Below are 15,326 nucleotides of genomic sequence, written 5' to 3'. Positions count from 1 at the left end.
TGAAATCGTTATTGGTACTCATGTATAAGTTTGGGCCTTTATTTTGAAATTGGTACACAGAGTAATGGGTATCTGTCAGTTGATTCTAAAGCGTCTTTTTGTTTTGACTTCAGTTTTCTGAATTAAGATCGATGGACTCAAAATTTTAACCAAACAAATTATTTAAAGAGAGACTAATTTAAAAAAGAGTCAAAAATTAATTTAAAATGCAGTTAACGACGCGATTTAAACATCCTTCTATCGTAACAGTTTCTCCAAGGACTTTTGTGCTTACACGCAGAAATGACAAAGTTTTACAAAACTCCGCGGTGAAGACCAAAACTTAAAATTAATTTTCTTTCCGCTAATTGTTATGTACATAAATTGCAGCTGCTATTGCTCGGCTACAATTGGAAATGCAGATGAGTTGTGGTCGTCTCACGAAGTATTTCCCGAGATTTTAGAAAAATACAGCACAAATGAAATTCTCCTGTTTTTTATGCAGCGGAAGTGCATCATTTAGTGGGCCCCTCAGTCGCCTCGTTCCTCCGGCGGTCAGCCGGTCGTCAACCGCGGTTCTAGTCAGTCCGATTGATTACCCACACACACATGAAGAACACAACACAACAGCCAGAGCAACAACAAGCCGGTCCGCGAAATTAGTGCAAGTGCAAGATGCCAGAAGTAAAACGAAACGAACCAAAAGGCTAATAAACTCTGTCGAACGCACGGGGAGTGGGGCGGGGATTGGAGGAAGGGCCGAATACAAGCTTGCTATTTTTATGTGCCACAAATAGATTTCAATCTGCACAACTGACGCCAAAATTTTGCATTCGCAGCTCGGTGAGTGTTTTCCCGATGTGCACCGCACTTCTGTCGTGCATTTTTGTTGGCCTGGTGGGTTAATTAAAATTTGATAATCGTACTGAGGCAGAAGGCGGGCTTCAGATGGGTTATATAAGCATCCATCGAAATTGGGTCACAGCGTTCGGATCCAGTCGGTATGTGACTGGGCCGTTCGTATGTGTTGCTGCCCAACGTGGAACGACCTTATCAAGGATTCTGGGTCAATATGCTTACGCCATTTTGTCGGCGCCTCGCTTGGGTGCGTTCCGTGTGTGGTTTATTAGAGGGTCTGTGCTTAGGGTGTATTGCTTTGTGGGTGGTACACTTGAGAATTTAATTCTGCGCTAAAACAAAGGCACCGCCTTTAGCGATCGGGCGGTCGGCTGGCTCTGCTTCAGTTTAAGTTCCAGCGTTGCATGTCACACGTATATAACTATAGTTATAGTGCATTAAACTGCTGCATTGACCTCGTTCGACTGCAGGTAATTGACATCTGGTTATGCAATTTAATACCCGGGCACATGCTTATAAATAATAACATTTAATGCCAAAGGGCGTTTGGAAAAGTTTCCTAATTAGGTAAATGATTACATTAGTGAATCGAGTAAAGCAAGCTCATGAGCAAGGACTAATCAATACTTTTGAAGTGAGGTAGCTGCCTACACATCGATAGACTGGATTCATTCGCTATATGAGCTGTTTTTTAAAGCCGCCACTTGTCGGCCCGGTCGCATCGGCCTCCGTGGCGCAATTGGTTAGCGCGTTCGGCTGTTAACCGAAAGGTTGGTGGTTCGAGTCCACCCGGGGGCGTCCTTTTTTTCTTTCGAGATAAATTCGACATTTTTAATTTAGACAGCAACAAAACATAAAACAAAAATGTTTTGAATTGGACTATTTAACTATTATAAAACTTTTGCAAAATATTAATGTTTAGGATTTGGTTGTGGGGTGTTAACAGACATTTTTTTCGTATACCTTCATCCTTTTCGAACAATGTTTCGTGTAGGATTTCACCTGAAAAGAGGGGCTTAAACCACTACAACCTGTATTTGAATATTGAGGACATTAGAAAAAAATCACTTTTTCAGCTCCTTTATCAGGGCTGCCACAGATATCGTGTAAAATGTATATTGATGCATGGGATTTCTGTGTTTTAAATTAATATCTTTAATAGTATGAGACAAACAAAAATGTCTGTTGAAATTGATTAGGTTTAAAAAATAATTCGATTTTAAAAAAATGTGTAAAATTAAAAGAAAAAAGTTTTTCCGCCCCCGGGTGGACTCGAACCACCAACCTTTCGGTTAACAGCCGAACGCGCTAACCAATTGCGCCACGGAGGCTACGGGGCTGGTTCCATATTTATTCTCTATTCCGATTATGAAAGTGTATCCCTCACTGCTGTTAAAGATTTTTATATTATTTATTAATAAAATTTAAAGTGGGGGATCTAGTTTTTGCTCACTAAAAATCAAAGTAAATTATTTGAAGTAGTATTTTTAAGAACACGGAATGACTTTTTCAATACTAATTATTGTTGTTCGTGCGGTAGCAAAAAATCTAAGCAATTTCTAAAGCACGCCTGTGGATATTGAATATTATACATAAAGGGTGCCATGAAATCACATCAGAGTTAAGTCGCGCACAATATTTTTTAATGCATCTGACGCTGAATGGGCACCCTGCGATTTCTGTGGCACCCCCGATAAAATGTTCTTGTCTTGGCTTAGTTACGATATTTAACCGCTCATCGACATGAGCCTCCGTGGCGCAATTGGTTAGCGCGTTCGGCTGTTAACCGAAAGGTTGGTGGTTCGAGTCCACCCGGGGGCGGCTTAACTTTTTGTATGTTTTTAATGTTTTTTTTTTGCTGCACAGGTACGAGGGATGTGATTCTACGCTAATGGACATCATGAAGGCGTGGCCATGTTGACGACGGGCGGACAACTACAATCAAAACAAAAGCGCTCCTCGACACCTAGCCACATTTTGTTGCAACAACAGTTAGCTGCCACCGCAGGCGCATCTTCGTCTGCCCCAGTCTCCACATGTTCTTCGCTCGCCGACAGAAGCCATGCCGCCTTGACCTTGCATGAGGCCAGTGCGAATGGCTGCGCAACAGCAACAACATCTGCCACCGCAGTCGAGGACATACTGAAGTCAAACTCCACCCCGATTAAAATCGAGCCCATGCCGGACATCATTGTCGCGAGCACGGCAGCCGGAGGATCCAGCATCGCCACCGTTGCGGCCCCCGCAGCAGCAGCCACATCTTCCAACCCAAGTTCGACAGCAGCAGCTTCGACGTCGGCTGCGGCAGCCAACGGGCACTTGGTGCTTGCTCCCAACAAGAGGCCACGATTAGATGTGTAAGAGCGCCCTTGATAACGGCTCTGCCAGAAACCACACTTCTAAATTCAATCTTATCTCCAGCCCAGAGGATTGGATGTCCACACCTAGTCCAGGCAGCGTGCCCAGCTCAGCGCCGCCGCTCTCACCATCACCCGGATCGCAGAATCACAGCTACAATATGTCTAACGGCTATGCTTCGCCTATGTCAGCCGGAAGTTATGATCCCTACAGTCCCACCGGCAAAACAGGTGAGTTATAGACCAAAGTAAGCGCATACGATGTACATACATACGTATAGTTTTAGGGTTTGGGTGTCACAAGGGAAGTGTTTACTTACCGCCACACTGCGTACAAAAGATCCACAATATATAATTATAGCTAAAAGTTTGGAGATGACTCCATTACTAAGATTTGGTCGTATAACTCATAATGTTTTAAAAATAATTGTAAATGTTAACCTCAAAACCCAAGATTTATAAAATACACCAAAAAGAAACAAGGAAGAACGCTATAGTCGAGTACCTCGACTATCAGATACCCGTTACTCACCTAAAGGGACCAAAGGGAAATGGAGATATGCAAGCAGCAAATCGAGATTTAAATACGCCACCTACCGGCGGTAGACAGATTAAAGCGTTATGGGCGTTAGAGTGGGCGTGGCAAAATTTTTTTTGGATCAATCGATAGGTATTGACGAGACCAATACATTTCAGCTAAAATTTTTTATCTAGCATGAAAACTGTGGCCGTCACAGGTTTGGGCGGTTTGTGGGCGTTAGAGTGGGCGTGGCAATTTTTTTTTCGGGTCACACGATAGGTATTGATGAGAAGAATACACTTATGTTAAAATTTTTATTCTAGCATCAAAACTGTAGGAGCCACAGTTTTGGGCGGTTTGTGGGCGTAAGAGTGGGCGTGGCACATTGCTGAAACAAACTTGCGCTGCGTAAGAAGCTCAGGAATCTGCACGCCAAATCTCAATAGCCTAGCTCCCATAGTTTCCGAGATCTCAGCGTTCATCCGGACGGACAGACAGACGGACAGACGGACATGGCTAGATCGACTCGGCTAGTGATCCTGATCAAGAATATATATACTTTATGGGGTCGGAAACGCTTCCTTCTGCCTGTTACATACTTTCCGACGAATCTAGTATACCCTTTTACTCTACGAGTAACGGGTATAAAAATAGATACAGATATCTGTATGATCTGTATGATCAACAAAACAGCAGAGTCCGTTCAATTTTAAAATTGAAATTTTTCCATAAGTCTTTCTTTTGCAGGTAGTATATATGGCATACGGCTCCCAAAGGAATAATTAAAGAAAACAGGAAAAGAAGCTAACTTCGGCACGCCGAAGTTTTTATACCCATGCAGGTCATTGAATGTACAGAGCGTTCCGATTTTAAAAAATAAACTTTAACTATCAGATTGTTTCTATGGCAGCAATATGGCAAAGTCGTCCGATTTGTTGTAAATTTTGTTCGGAATTCTGAAATGTTAAAAGAATGATAATCCCAAAAAACGCCAAGGTTATAATTTAAAAAAAATGTCTTTAATATTTTTTTTGATCATGGGAGCTGTAGGATGTAGTTGTCCGATCTGGCTCGTTCCGATTTATGTACTAACTTCAATAGAAATAAGACTTTTGGGAAGGTTTCGGCCCGATACTGAGAGACTAGTTTGCGTAGAAGCGGACAGACGGACGTGGCTAGATCGACTCGTCTAGTGATGCTGATTAAGAATAGATATACTGTATGGGGTCGAAAACGTCTCCTTCACTGCGTTGTAAACTTCTGATTGAAATCATTGTAACTTCTGCGAGGGTATACAAATGATAGCATCTTTGTTTCCGAACATATCGCAATCGAAATGAAAATCGGTGGTCTAATGCGTTGAACTTTCAAAATGGCGTGAGTTCAAGCCCACGAACAGTCAACATTTATTTTTTTTTTGTGTTTTAGAACGGGATTATAAAACAATTTTGTGTGCAAAAGTAAAAAAAATAGTAACACGTTAAAATAATAACCAAAACAAAATGTTTAGTATATTAAAATTTCAGTTCTTTAATGTTTTTTTTCGATTTTTTATACAAATTTTTACGACACTTGCCCTTGTTTTTAAAGCGCTTTACCTTTAGAACAAAAAGAAAATTTTGCCCCTTATTTCGTTACCCAATCGCCATCGACCCCCGTTTTAGGGCGATTTTGTACTTTATACTGCATACTTTATGTGGTCGGGATTGCGTCCTTCTACCTGTTACATACATTCAGACGAATCTAGTATACCCTTTTACTTACCTTAATATCGGGCAAAAAATTAACTCTGTGAGTTGACCAAATTCTCGCTTTTTGAATTGACCCCTTGCCATTTAAATTCGCCACTTGAATTCGCCGTTAAAGTTATTTACATAATAACTTACATGTCAATTTTTTTAAATTTCTGGCTGGCGCCACATAGCATAGCGGCCACATATTTAACTTTTCGTTTGCATTGCTCCGAACAATAGGTGGTGCTGTGTCTACATTTACACTATTGATGCCAATTTACATTAAGGCGAATTACGGTGTAAAATTCGAAGAATACAGAACGAATCCGGGGCGAATTTAAGATGGCAAAGCGGTGGAGGCGTAAAACAGATTTCAGTGCGACCAGTCTTTGTTCCGGCAAAAATGTTGAAGCATACAGAAAAATAATAATTGCCTATAACATTGCATATTTCAATTGTTTTCTATAATTTTAAATTGTACTAAGTGTTTTGTTTTTAGCGGAGAGGGGTGTTGGTTGGGACGGTCTGTAAGATGGATCGTTCGCCGATTTGTATTCCCAAAATTCCTAAAATTGTCGATTGTCCTAAAATAAAGAGGAATATTGTATTTGTTGGAAAGTATGTAACATGTATATATATACATGATATATACATGTACTAGTCGAGTCGATATAGCCATATCCGTCTCTCAGTCTGTTTGTCCGGCTACTATAGGAGCTATAGTTGGGATTTTAGAATCAAATTCCTTAGATACTGATTCAGCGTAAGTTTTTTATCCGAAAGTAGCACGATCACAAAGCTAAAGTCAACTTCTATTTGGGTGAAAGGTATTGTGGGGAAAAAGCGTAAATAGGATTCTGTTTTGTTTATCAATACCTAACTACTTGCCTAAATCATATTTTAATCTGACCTATTATTAAAAATTTAAATTCAATCAATGTTTTAGCCGAGTGCCACGGCCACTCTGACGCCCACAAGTCGCAGTTGAGTGTACATTTTATATTATTTGTCAATATCTATCTTCTACCTGTAAGAATTTAAACGGTGCCGTCGGTTAATGATATTCATCATTAAAGTTTTTTCACACTCTCTTTAGCGTTCTATAAAAAGTCAATAAAGTATAGCCTAAATTAAACCAAACAAAAACATCTCTTAACGGGGCAAAAGAATTATCACAGTGGCACTATTAACTTACTAGAGATTTGATATAAACTTTTGTGACGACAATTTATTATTTGATCGACTAAAAATGTGCTTCTTCTAAATGGTTATTATTAGGCACGCCGCAATACAATAATATTTTGATAAAGCGTGCCGGGGCGTCCATTACTTACCTGTTATTTCGGTAACTTTTCCTGTAAAACAGTTTGTTAAATGTTACTTAAAAGCATCACAACTGCAAAATTTCAATGCATACATCTCGATTATAATCAGAAAGATTTTGTGATGCAGGACAAAGGGAAACCAAACAGGGAATTAGGCACGGACGGCATTCCTAACAGAATAAAATACACGCCCCCGGACTCCAAGATAGATGCGAGCACATACATACACAGAGCAACACAGACATAAGCCCAGAACGTGCCTTTCACCTTTCACGTGAAAACGTGGCCAGCTCCAAGGTCATGGGCGCTGCAGACAAGGCAAATAAAAGGCCAAAACCCCCGGGCCAGCCACCACCCACCACCAATCGCAGAAGCTCGATTCGCATCCAGACGTGGAGCGAATGTAAGCCTCGAAATTACCAAAACGCGCCGCACTCGGGACGGGCAGACAGACAGATGATTAGTCGGGCGGGGGAGGCTCGGCGGTAGGCGGTAGGCGGTAGGCGGCAGGCGGCAGACGGCTTACTGACAATGGCAATAAAGTTGAAAGTTGAAGGTCACCAGACGATGACTGCGCACGCACACACAGGCTGCGACGTCGACGTCGTTTTTTGGCACTAAATGCTCGACATCGTAAACTTTTCTGGTGGAAAGTGGGTAAGAGGGACGAACACCCAATCCCCCTCACCGCCAGACGAACGCACAAGCCAACGCCCTCCAGCCTCCAAGCTGGGTCCTAGAGGTTCCTTTGGATGGAGTTTACGCTCCCAAAATAAAATGGCCACTGCCGTGCCGAAAATAATCGATCCTACAGCGCCCTGCACCCCCTGCAGCCCCTGCAGCCCCCTCAAAGCCCCCGAATCGTGCGTGCGCCCGAACTTCCCTCGCTTTCACCCAGCTCGCCCCAACTTGGGGATATGTCTGGCGGTGCGCGGGCTGCGGCGACCCAAAAATCAACCAGCTGAAGGCAGGGGGTGGGGGTGTGCGTAATGAAATCATGCCAAGGCTGTTGCCGTTCGTTGTAAGGACGACCCAAGCAGACATGGCCCTAGTCCCTATCCTCTCGTCAGCTCTGTCCGTGGGGTTTGTTATTTTTCTTGGCTATTTCACTTGCGATTGGTTTTCCCTCCTTGGTTGTGGGTGGGTTCGGGTGGGACGTGTGCAATGTAGCGAATGCGCAATTTAACAAACAATACTCCAAGGAATACCGAATTGGCACCAAACCTTTTCCGATTCTCGTTGTTTGCCAAATTTTTCTTGACAATCTATTTTGTTTTTTTTTAATTTTTGCCGTATCTGGAGATTTTTGCCAGAGAACGTGGAGCCTAGAACTAGGCTTCGATATGGTGTCCTTTAAATTTGAAATTGAAAGCTAAATCAATTTGAAAACTTCTCGAAATGTTCATGCCTGTATCCAAGTCATCAAAAACACGTCGTGAAAAAGAAACAGCCTTTCCTAACTGTACGTTGCATAGGCGAGACGCAATCTCTTCTTAAATTCAAGAGCCGAAAGCTCTCGTAACACTCAAATTAGCATAAGTGCTGTTGGCTGTAGCCACTTTCTGGAGAAACCCTGGGGGCTATAGCCACACCAAATCGAATCGATCGCATCGATTGGGCATTGTGTGCAATTAGGTTCGCCCTACCTAATGTCTAGACGGCCCAGCCCAAAAGCATGCCCAGACTCAGCTTAATCTGCGCAGGACACGCAATGCAGGGGAAATAAGGACCGAAAGAAGTGAAGGCGAAAGCTTCCAACAATGATTTCCAATCATGCGCCTGAAACATGATAACCGTTGCCAGTCTGGATCGGCGTCTGGACTCCGAAAAGGCTGCTGATATCAAAGCCGGAGAACTGGTTTCGGCCACTCCCCCCTCCCCTGGCTTGCATTTCCTGATTGTGCCTTAGAATTTGTAGCCTGACAGAAGCGCTCTCCTTCGGCTCCTCAAATTTGCCGCTGCGGTTCTGGTTCTTCTTGGCAGTGGCCATTCAAGGACTCCGCGTCTGCGTTGGGCTGAGCCGGGGGATAGCAGATGCTTTTTTCGCCAGCCAGCAGGTACACTTGCCTGCCATTGTGTAGAAGGCCAAGGAGTGCAAAAAACACTAGAGTCTTGGCTTAGTGTGTCAAATGGTCTGCAGGGGTTGCTAAACCGCAACGGACGGCAGAGGGACGGTCTGGCGGACTTTGGAAGCGGACCAAGACCAAAGGCCCTGCTATTGTGTTTGGGTCGGCCCATGTTTGCGATTCTCTCTTCCATTCGCTTTTTCATTCTGGTTAGTGTTTGCTGTACATAAGCTTCTATATGTATATAGTTTGACCTTGATCTTGAGCATATGTACATGCATGCTTGTAGGTATATATGTATATGCGTTTATATGTTTTCGTTTTTTCCACGTGGGGAGGAAGACCGGCTTTGACTAAGTGCAACAGCGGGTGGAAAAGGGAAGCGATGAGTGTCCGATAGTACAGGGTCTTCAAAAAGATGTGTATATTCATTAATTTGATCAGCAGGGTGCTTCAAAATTAAAGTGGAAATCTCTTGCAGAAAAAATTCTTTTAAATCCCGAATAAATAAAAATATTCAATGGCACGAACAATTTATTTTGGTTAAATGGTTGGTTAAGTAAAGAAGTTCGAGTTATTAAAGTGCATCTTGCAAAGGTATTTAAACAGGTTTGTCAAAACTGGGGCCAAACGCTACGGCTACGTTACTCGAATAGTAAAAAAAATATTGTATTCGGGGAAAAGTATGTAAGAGGTAGAAGAAAGCGTTTCCGACTCCATACAGTACGTATGTTGATCATGATCACTAGCAGAGTCGATCTAGCCATGTCCGTCTGTCCGTCTGTTTGTCCGTCCGTATGAACGCTGCGATCTCGGAAGCTTTAAGAGCTAGAGAGCTGAGATTTCAGATTTAGATTAATTAGTACTTAGTACGCAGCGCAACGCACACAAACTCCCAAAACTGTGGCTTCTACAGTTTTAAAGGTAGAAAAAAAGTTGTAACTGAAATTAATTGCTCTCGAAAATACCTATCAACCGCCATGCACCGCCCACAAACTTTAAACAATTGTCCATGTGAACGTTGATATTTTGAAAACTATTAAAGCAGAGGGTTGGGATTTCAGATTAAGAATTCTTAGCTTCGTACTCAGCGCAAGTTTGTTACGCTAATGTGTCACGCCCACAAGCAACTGTGTCTCACTCAGTTTTGATGCTAATAATAATAATAATAAAAATTGTGTCTAAAATGTATTGGTCTCGTTAATAATTATCGATTGACCTAAGAAAGTTGTCTACGCCCACTCTGACGCATACAAACGCCCATATATTGAAATCGTGTGTAGGTGGCGCTTTACAACCTCTCTTTGCTGCTGAGCGAAGGGTATCTGATAGTGATTTTGCAGAAGAGAAAGTTCTGTAAATTTCGCAAAAAATTAAACAGTTTTTACTGAAATTACCCATTATTTATTTAAGAAATCCAACTCGAAGATACTCCAAAACCTGTGTTATGCTTGGTTTCGTTTTCAAATTCCGTGAAGTCCTGTGTATATTCGATTACAGGACTTTCTCAACACCCTGCGCTAACCCAGTGCGCTTTTAACCCAATTAACTTCCCAACAACAGCTCCCGCGACGAAGGGTTCAAATCGAATTTAAAACCCCGGAGCGAGCGTTACTTAATATTGCTGCCACGCTGGTGTTGGTGCTGCTGTGCCCGTGTGCCCATATATGTACGCAGAAACATAAATAGGCCAAATGCCATTAGCACAAGAGCCTCGTGCGACGCTTTCGATTCCAGAGTGGCGGGTTCTTGTTTTCTTTCAGCTTTTCGGTTTTTTCGCATATATAAATGCAACACTTACGTGGGTATGTGTGCCTCATGCAGAACCCGCACAATTAATTCCTGAAAAAACCAACCAAAGCGAGCGAGCAGAAGAAGACCGACAAAAATAACAAATTCCCCCGATACAAACACATTCGAATACATCTACATATATGTATGTATGTACAGTGTACATATGTGTACATTGTGTTTGTCCTTGAAATTCATGTGAAATTTTCGCTTTTATGATGACGATCAACATAATGAACCGGATAATGACGGAGATAGTCATGACGTTCTTGTTTTGATGATTACTCATATCAGTGCCTTCCAGGCTTTACCCATTAAACCCTCTCGTTGACTTTGGGTCTTGGTCTTTTTACAGGAATGGAAAGACCAAGTCGATTTGCAATTAACTCAGGACAGGTGACTAGCACTTCTATAAACATACTCGATGGTAGAAAATTCTTTTGTTCAAAAGAAAGAAATAGTCCTAGTGTCACCAAAAGTTCCCTTTTTGATTTAAGAGCTTTGCACCACACTGACACTTGCTAAAATGTACACTAACGAACTGGACTTAAAAAAAAAAACGTAGTCGAGTGCCTCGACTATCAGACACACGTTACTCAACTAAAGGGAGCGCTTCCTGCCCCATAAAGTATATGTTCCTGACCAGGATCACTAGCCGAACGCTGTGATTGGGGATTAGGCATGCAGATTCTAGAGATTCTTGCGCAGTGCAAGCTTATTTCAGCAGGGTGGCACGTCTTCTTTAGCACCCATAATGCTAGAAGCTGTCTAGCGCACATTTTTGAAGATTTAGTAATCATTTTATGAAGTAGTAATAAGAAAGATGAATAATATATTTCGATTCCAGTTTAAGAAACATGTGCAATTTATTAGACGGAACTTATTGCTGGAAAAGATTTCGGAACACCAGTACTCAAGTCTGTCATCCTACGCCTCTGTTTTTACCAGTGCAGGGCAAAAAGAAATGAGAAAACATTTGCGCAACACACTCGCTAGTGATTCTGGGTGCTGATTTGGCTGATATATTTTCGCATGGAAGTCCGTTTGCGTATATACAACACATATCGCCTGTGTACACTGAACACTCATTGCTATTGCTTCTGTAGACGCTGTTGTTGTTTTGTTGTTGCTGCGCTGCTGTTTGCACTTTTTCGCGTATCGCACTTGGCCTTGAAATAATACAGCGAACTTTGGCTTTTGGCGAGTCGCGCAAGTTTATCGTGCATCTCTGTAAAAAGATAATTAATTTCATGGCAGCGGCTCTGAAAATTGCCGAGCGCACTTAATTTCTCTTTTTCTTTTTTTGGCTCGCACGCATACACTCGGAATTGCCCATGTGTACGTATACTTTTAGCTGGTTGCATTTTGTCAACCGAAGTTTGTACACATACACGATCGAAATGAAAGCGATGGGGACTTTCGTTTGCGCGGGGGAGGGGGGATGTTCGTATACACGAACACAGAAACACGCGCGATAATTTCCAAAATGTGCCAGCAACAAAGCGCAACCCATTTCAAGGTCGCACGCACACTTCCACGCCCAGTCACTCACACACTCGCACAGAAAAAAGTCCCATTTGGCAAAAAATTAAAAAAATAAAAAACAGATGGTGGTGATAATTTTCGCGTTATTATTTTGCGGTTTTGTTGTACAGGTCGTTTCAATGCTGTACGAGATTGTTTCGCCATATTCCGCAACTCGAATTATATTATACATATGTATGTAGGTAAGTTTGATAATTAAGCACTGGAGGTACAACATTCGATCTCTTAAGGGGCAGTGAATGCACTGTTTTTATACTAATTTATTTATTCAGGGCATACCTGTCATTGTGTAAAGTATCTTATTTTTCTAATTATGTTGCCAGCCCTAAAACTTAAATCAATAATAAGAAGATAATTTGAAATCAACTAGTAAAGGAACTAAAAATGACCGACTAGCTATTATGTTATGTAGTAAACTTAATAAATAATAAAAACCTTTATAACGCCTTGGGTCTTGACATTTAACGATATATTTATATTTCGGTTTTGCGGTTATAATAACTTTCGGGGGATTTATTGTCTCTCTGAATATTTATTTATTAATTGTTCATTTACTTTTGTTCAATTGTTATGTATACATAGCTTATACCTTGGACTCTGCCGCCGCCTCCCCCTCCCCCTCCTACGTTCTTTTCACTCGTGACAGCTTATTTATTATTATTAAATCAGGTCAGAGACCCATTAACACGAATACACAGTGAGTGAAAGAGGGGCCAGGGGGCCTGTATTCGTATATTTCGTCAGTCGCCACACACAGATGAATTTCTCCCCTCTTTTCGCTACTTGCGAGTGTGTTGGTGCGGCAATTGTTCGAGTGCGTTTTTTGTGGGGTCAGTCCGTTCGTCACTCAGTCATTTAGTCATTTAGTCAGCCCAACGTCATCAAAATGGCCGCGAGGCAAAACAAGTTGAAATGCCAGGGAGCTAAAAATACAGCACATTGTTATACACTCAGTTGTTTGATCTAATTCTATAGCTAGGGAAGAATCACGAGTATACCTATCTGGAACTCAAAAAAATTCAGCAGAATTTCAAAGATGTAATGTTATCTGTAATGTAATATGTGCATGAAAAATTATCTTTAAGGTGAACATCTTACATTTTTTAAATTATTAAATTTTTTATATTATAAACAACGAAACTAGATTTCTTATACCCTTTCTCGTAGAGTAAAAGGGTATATTGCATTCGGGGAAAAGTAAGTAAAGTATAAAGGATATATATTCTTAAAATGTATTTTTTTGTTTTTTTATTAATGCCCATCTGCATTGCATAACTTGACAATCAGACCATTCATTCAAAAGTACCTCACTCATAGAGTTAAAGTGTATGTTGTATTCGGGTAAAGTATGTAACAGGTAGAAGGAATCGTATCCGACTGTAGAAAGTACATATGTTCTTGTTCAGGATCTCTAGTCGAGTCCATTTAGCCATGTCTGTCTGTCCGTATGAACGCTAAGATCTCGGAAACTATAAAAGCTACAAAGGTGGGCATGCAGGTTCTAGAGATTCTTGCCGCTAGGGGGCGACGTTCAACCTCGGAAGAAGTATATTTGCTGCTTGCATATTTCCATCTCCCTTGAGCTATCTCTAGCTGAGTAACAGGTATCTGATAGTCGAGGCACTCAATAATTAAATACCCTTGTAATCATGATCAACAATTTTCGATGGGAATTCCACTGAACAAAACAACATTTTCTGAAACTTACTGTGAGTAGCAGGTATTCCATAGTCGAGGCATTCGCCAATAGCATTAATTTCTGTTGTACATACATACGAGTATATTCCGTGCACTCGACGCCTTGGCACTTGTTGAGATGTGTTTTTGTTCTATTTTGGTAATTTTAAGTTAAATGCGAAAGGCTATACATACATGTGTACCGAATACACTGTCTGAAAACAAATTTTAATAAGCTTTTTCTTACAGTAGGTAACATCGGCAGACCGATGTTTCAATACCCTTGTAGTTCGTATCCGTGGGAGCATTGTATGTACGGAGCTTTCCGATTTTTAGAAAACTAAAAACTTATTACGGAAATTGTTTTTATTACGTAAATGTTAACCAAAAACGAAGTATGTATTGTTTTGTCTTTAATTTTCCGATCGTTCCTATCTCAGCTATATGATAAAGTCGTCCTATTTGTTTTAAATTTTATTTGAATTTCTGAAATATTAAGTTACATATTTAAAGAAATATTTTTTTGATTTTTCCTATGGGAGTCTTGCGTACGACTCGGCTAACCAACTTAAAAACAAGAAACAATGTTTTATCTGTTCATCAATTTAAAGTTACAATTGTAGGCGTTAGATTGGGCGTGCCACTTCGCTGAAAAACTTGGGCTGGCTTAGAGATTTTGAAACCTGTAAGCTTATTTATTAAGTTTTATAATTTCCGAGTCTTAGCGTTCATAGGGACGGACAGACAGACGGAAATAGCTCGATCGAATCCTGATCAAGAATATATACATATATACTGTATAGTATTTACATTTACTCTACAAGTAACGGGTATAAAAATGTGTGTACTCTATTTCAGCTGTATTTACTGCGAAAAACAAATACTCAATTGGGAAACAATGAACCTAAAGCGCAATAAGTTCTGATACTACATACCTGAACATGACTTTGCCAAAACAAAGTCAAACATGCATACATACAAGCTGCATGAGTAAATAGGTAGAAGAGAAATGAGAACAAAGCATTTCAAATCAGTGCAGCAAAAACAAAAAATAATAAATATTGGAGAACAAAGGCCAATGAAAGCCAATAAAAGAAAACGAAAAAAAGGCAAATGCTGAAAAAGAGAAAGCCAAAACAAAATTTAAAAAAAGATTTAAATAATTTATTGCCTAACATATAATATCTTACATACATTAAATTAATTAATTTTTTATATTTTAACAAATAAAAATAACATTTGGATGATAATTTGATAATGTATGCATTATGTTGTATTATTTTTTAAAAATAATCTCATTCTCACACCTTAACAGGGTAGATTACTGTGGGCCTTGCGGCCCTTTCTTAAAGTTTTATTAAAAATAACCTAAAATACATTTTTTTAAATCCTTCCTTTCTAATTTTGTCTACTTTCTGGTATCAGATACCAAGATTATTAAAGGACACCTGTGTAGAAATAATATATTTGATCAA

General features: G+C 40.6%; 1 protein-coding gene and 3 non-coding genes across 4 annotated transcripts in view; 3 read left to right on the top strand and 1 right to left on the bottom strand.

The window, feature by feature from the left end:
* The window catches only part of EcR (Ecdysone receptor), a 96,113-nt gene that overhangs the window by 1,818 nt on the left and 78,969 nt on the right, over positions 1–15,326 (top strand). The window contains exons 3-4 of the mRNA XM_070994874.1: positions 2,704–3,194; positions 3,259–3,425. Of these exons, the coding sequence (XP_070850975.1) occupies positions 2,752–3,194; positions 3,259–3,425 (610 nt within the window). The 5' untranslated portion in view covers positions 2,704–2,751. The remainder of the gene's footprint in view (positions 1–2,703; positions 3,195–3,258; positions 3,426–15,326) is intronic.
* TRNAN-GUU (transfer RNA asparagine (anticodon GUU)) lies at positions 1,562–1,635 on the top strand. The gene has a single exon. It is a non-coding gene; the product is annotated as a tRNA-Asn (tRNA).
* TRNAN-GUU (transfer RNA asparagine (anticodon GUU)) lies at positions 2,095–2,168 on the bottom strand. The gene has a single exon. It is a non-coding gene; the product is annotated as a tRNA-Asn (tRNA).
* On the top strand, positions 2,585–2,658 carry TRNAN-GUU (transfer RNA asparagine (anticodon GUU)). The gene has a single exon. It is a non-coding gene; the product is annotated as a tRNA-Asn (tRNA).

This window comes from Drosophila suzukii, chromosome 2R, assembly GCF_043229965.1.
Source record: "Drosophila suzukii chromosome 2R, CBGP_Dsuzu_IsoJpt1.0, whole genome shotgun sequence".
Taxonomy (NCBI): Eukaryota; Metazoa; Arthropoda; class Insecta; order Diptera; family Drosophilidae; genus Drosophila; species Drosophila suzukii.
This window is presented reverse-complemented; position numbering and strand designations above follow the sequence as displayed.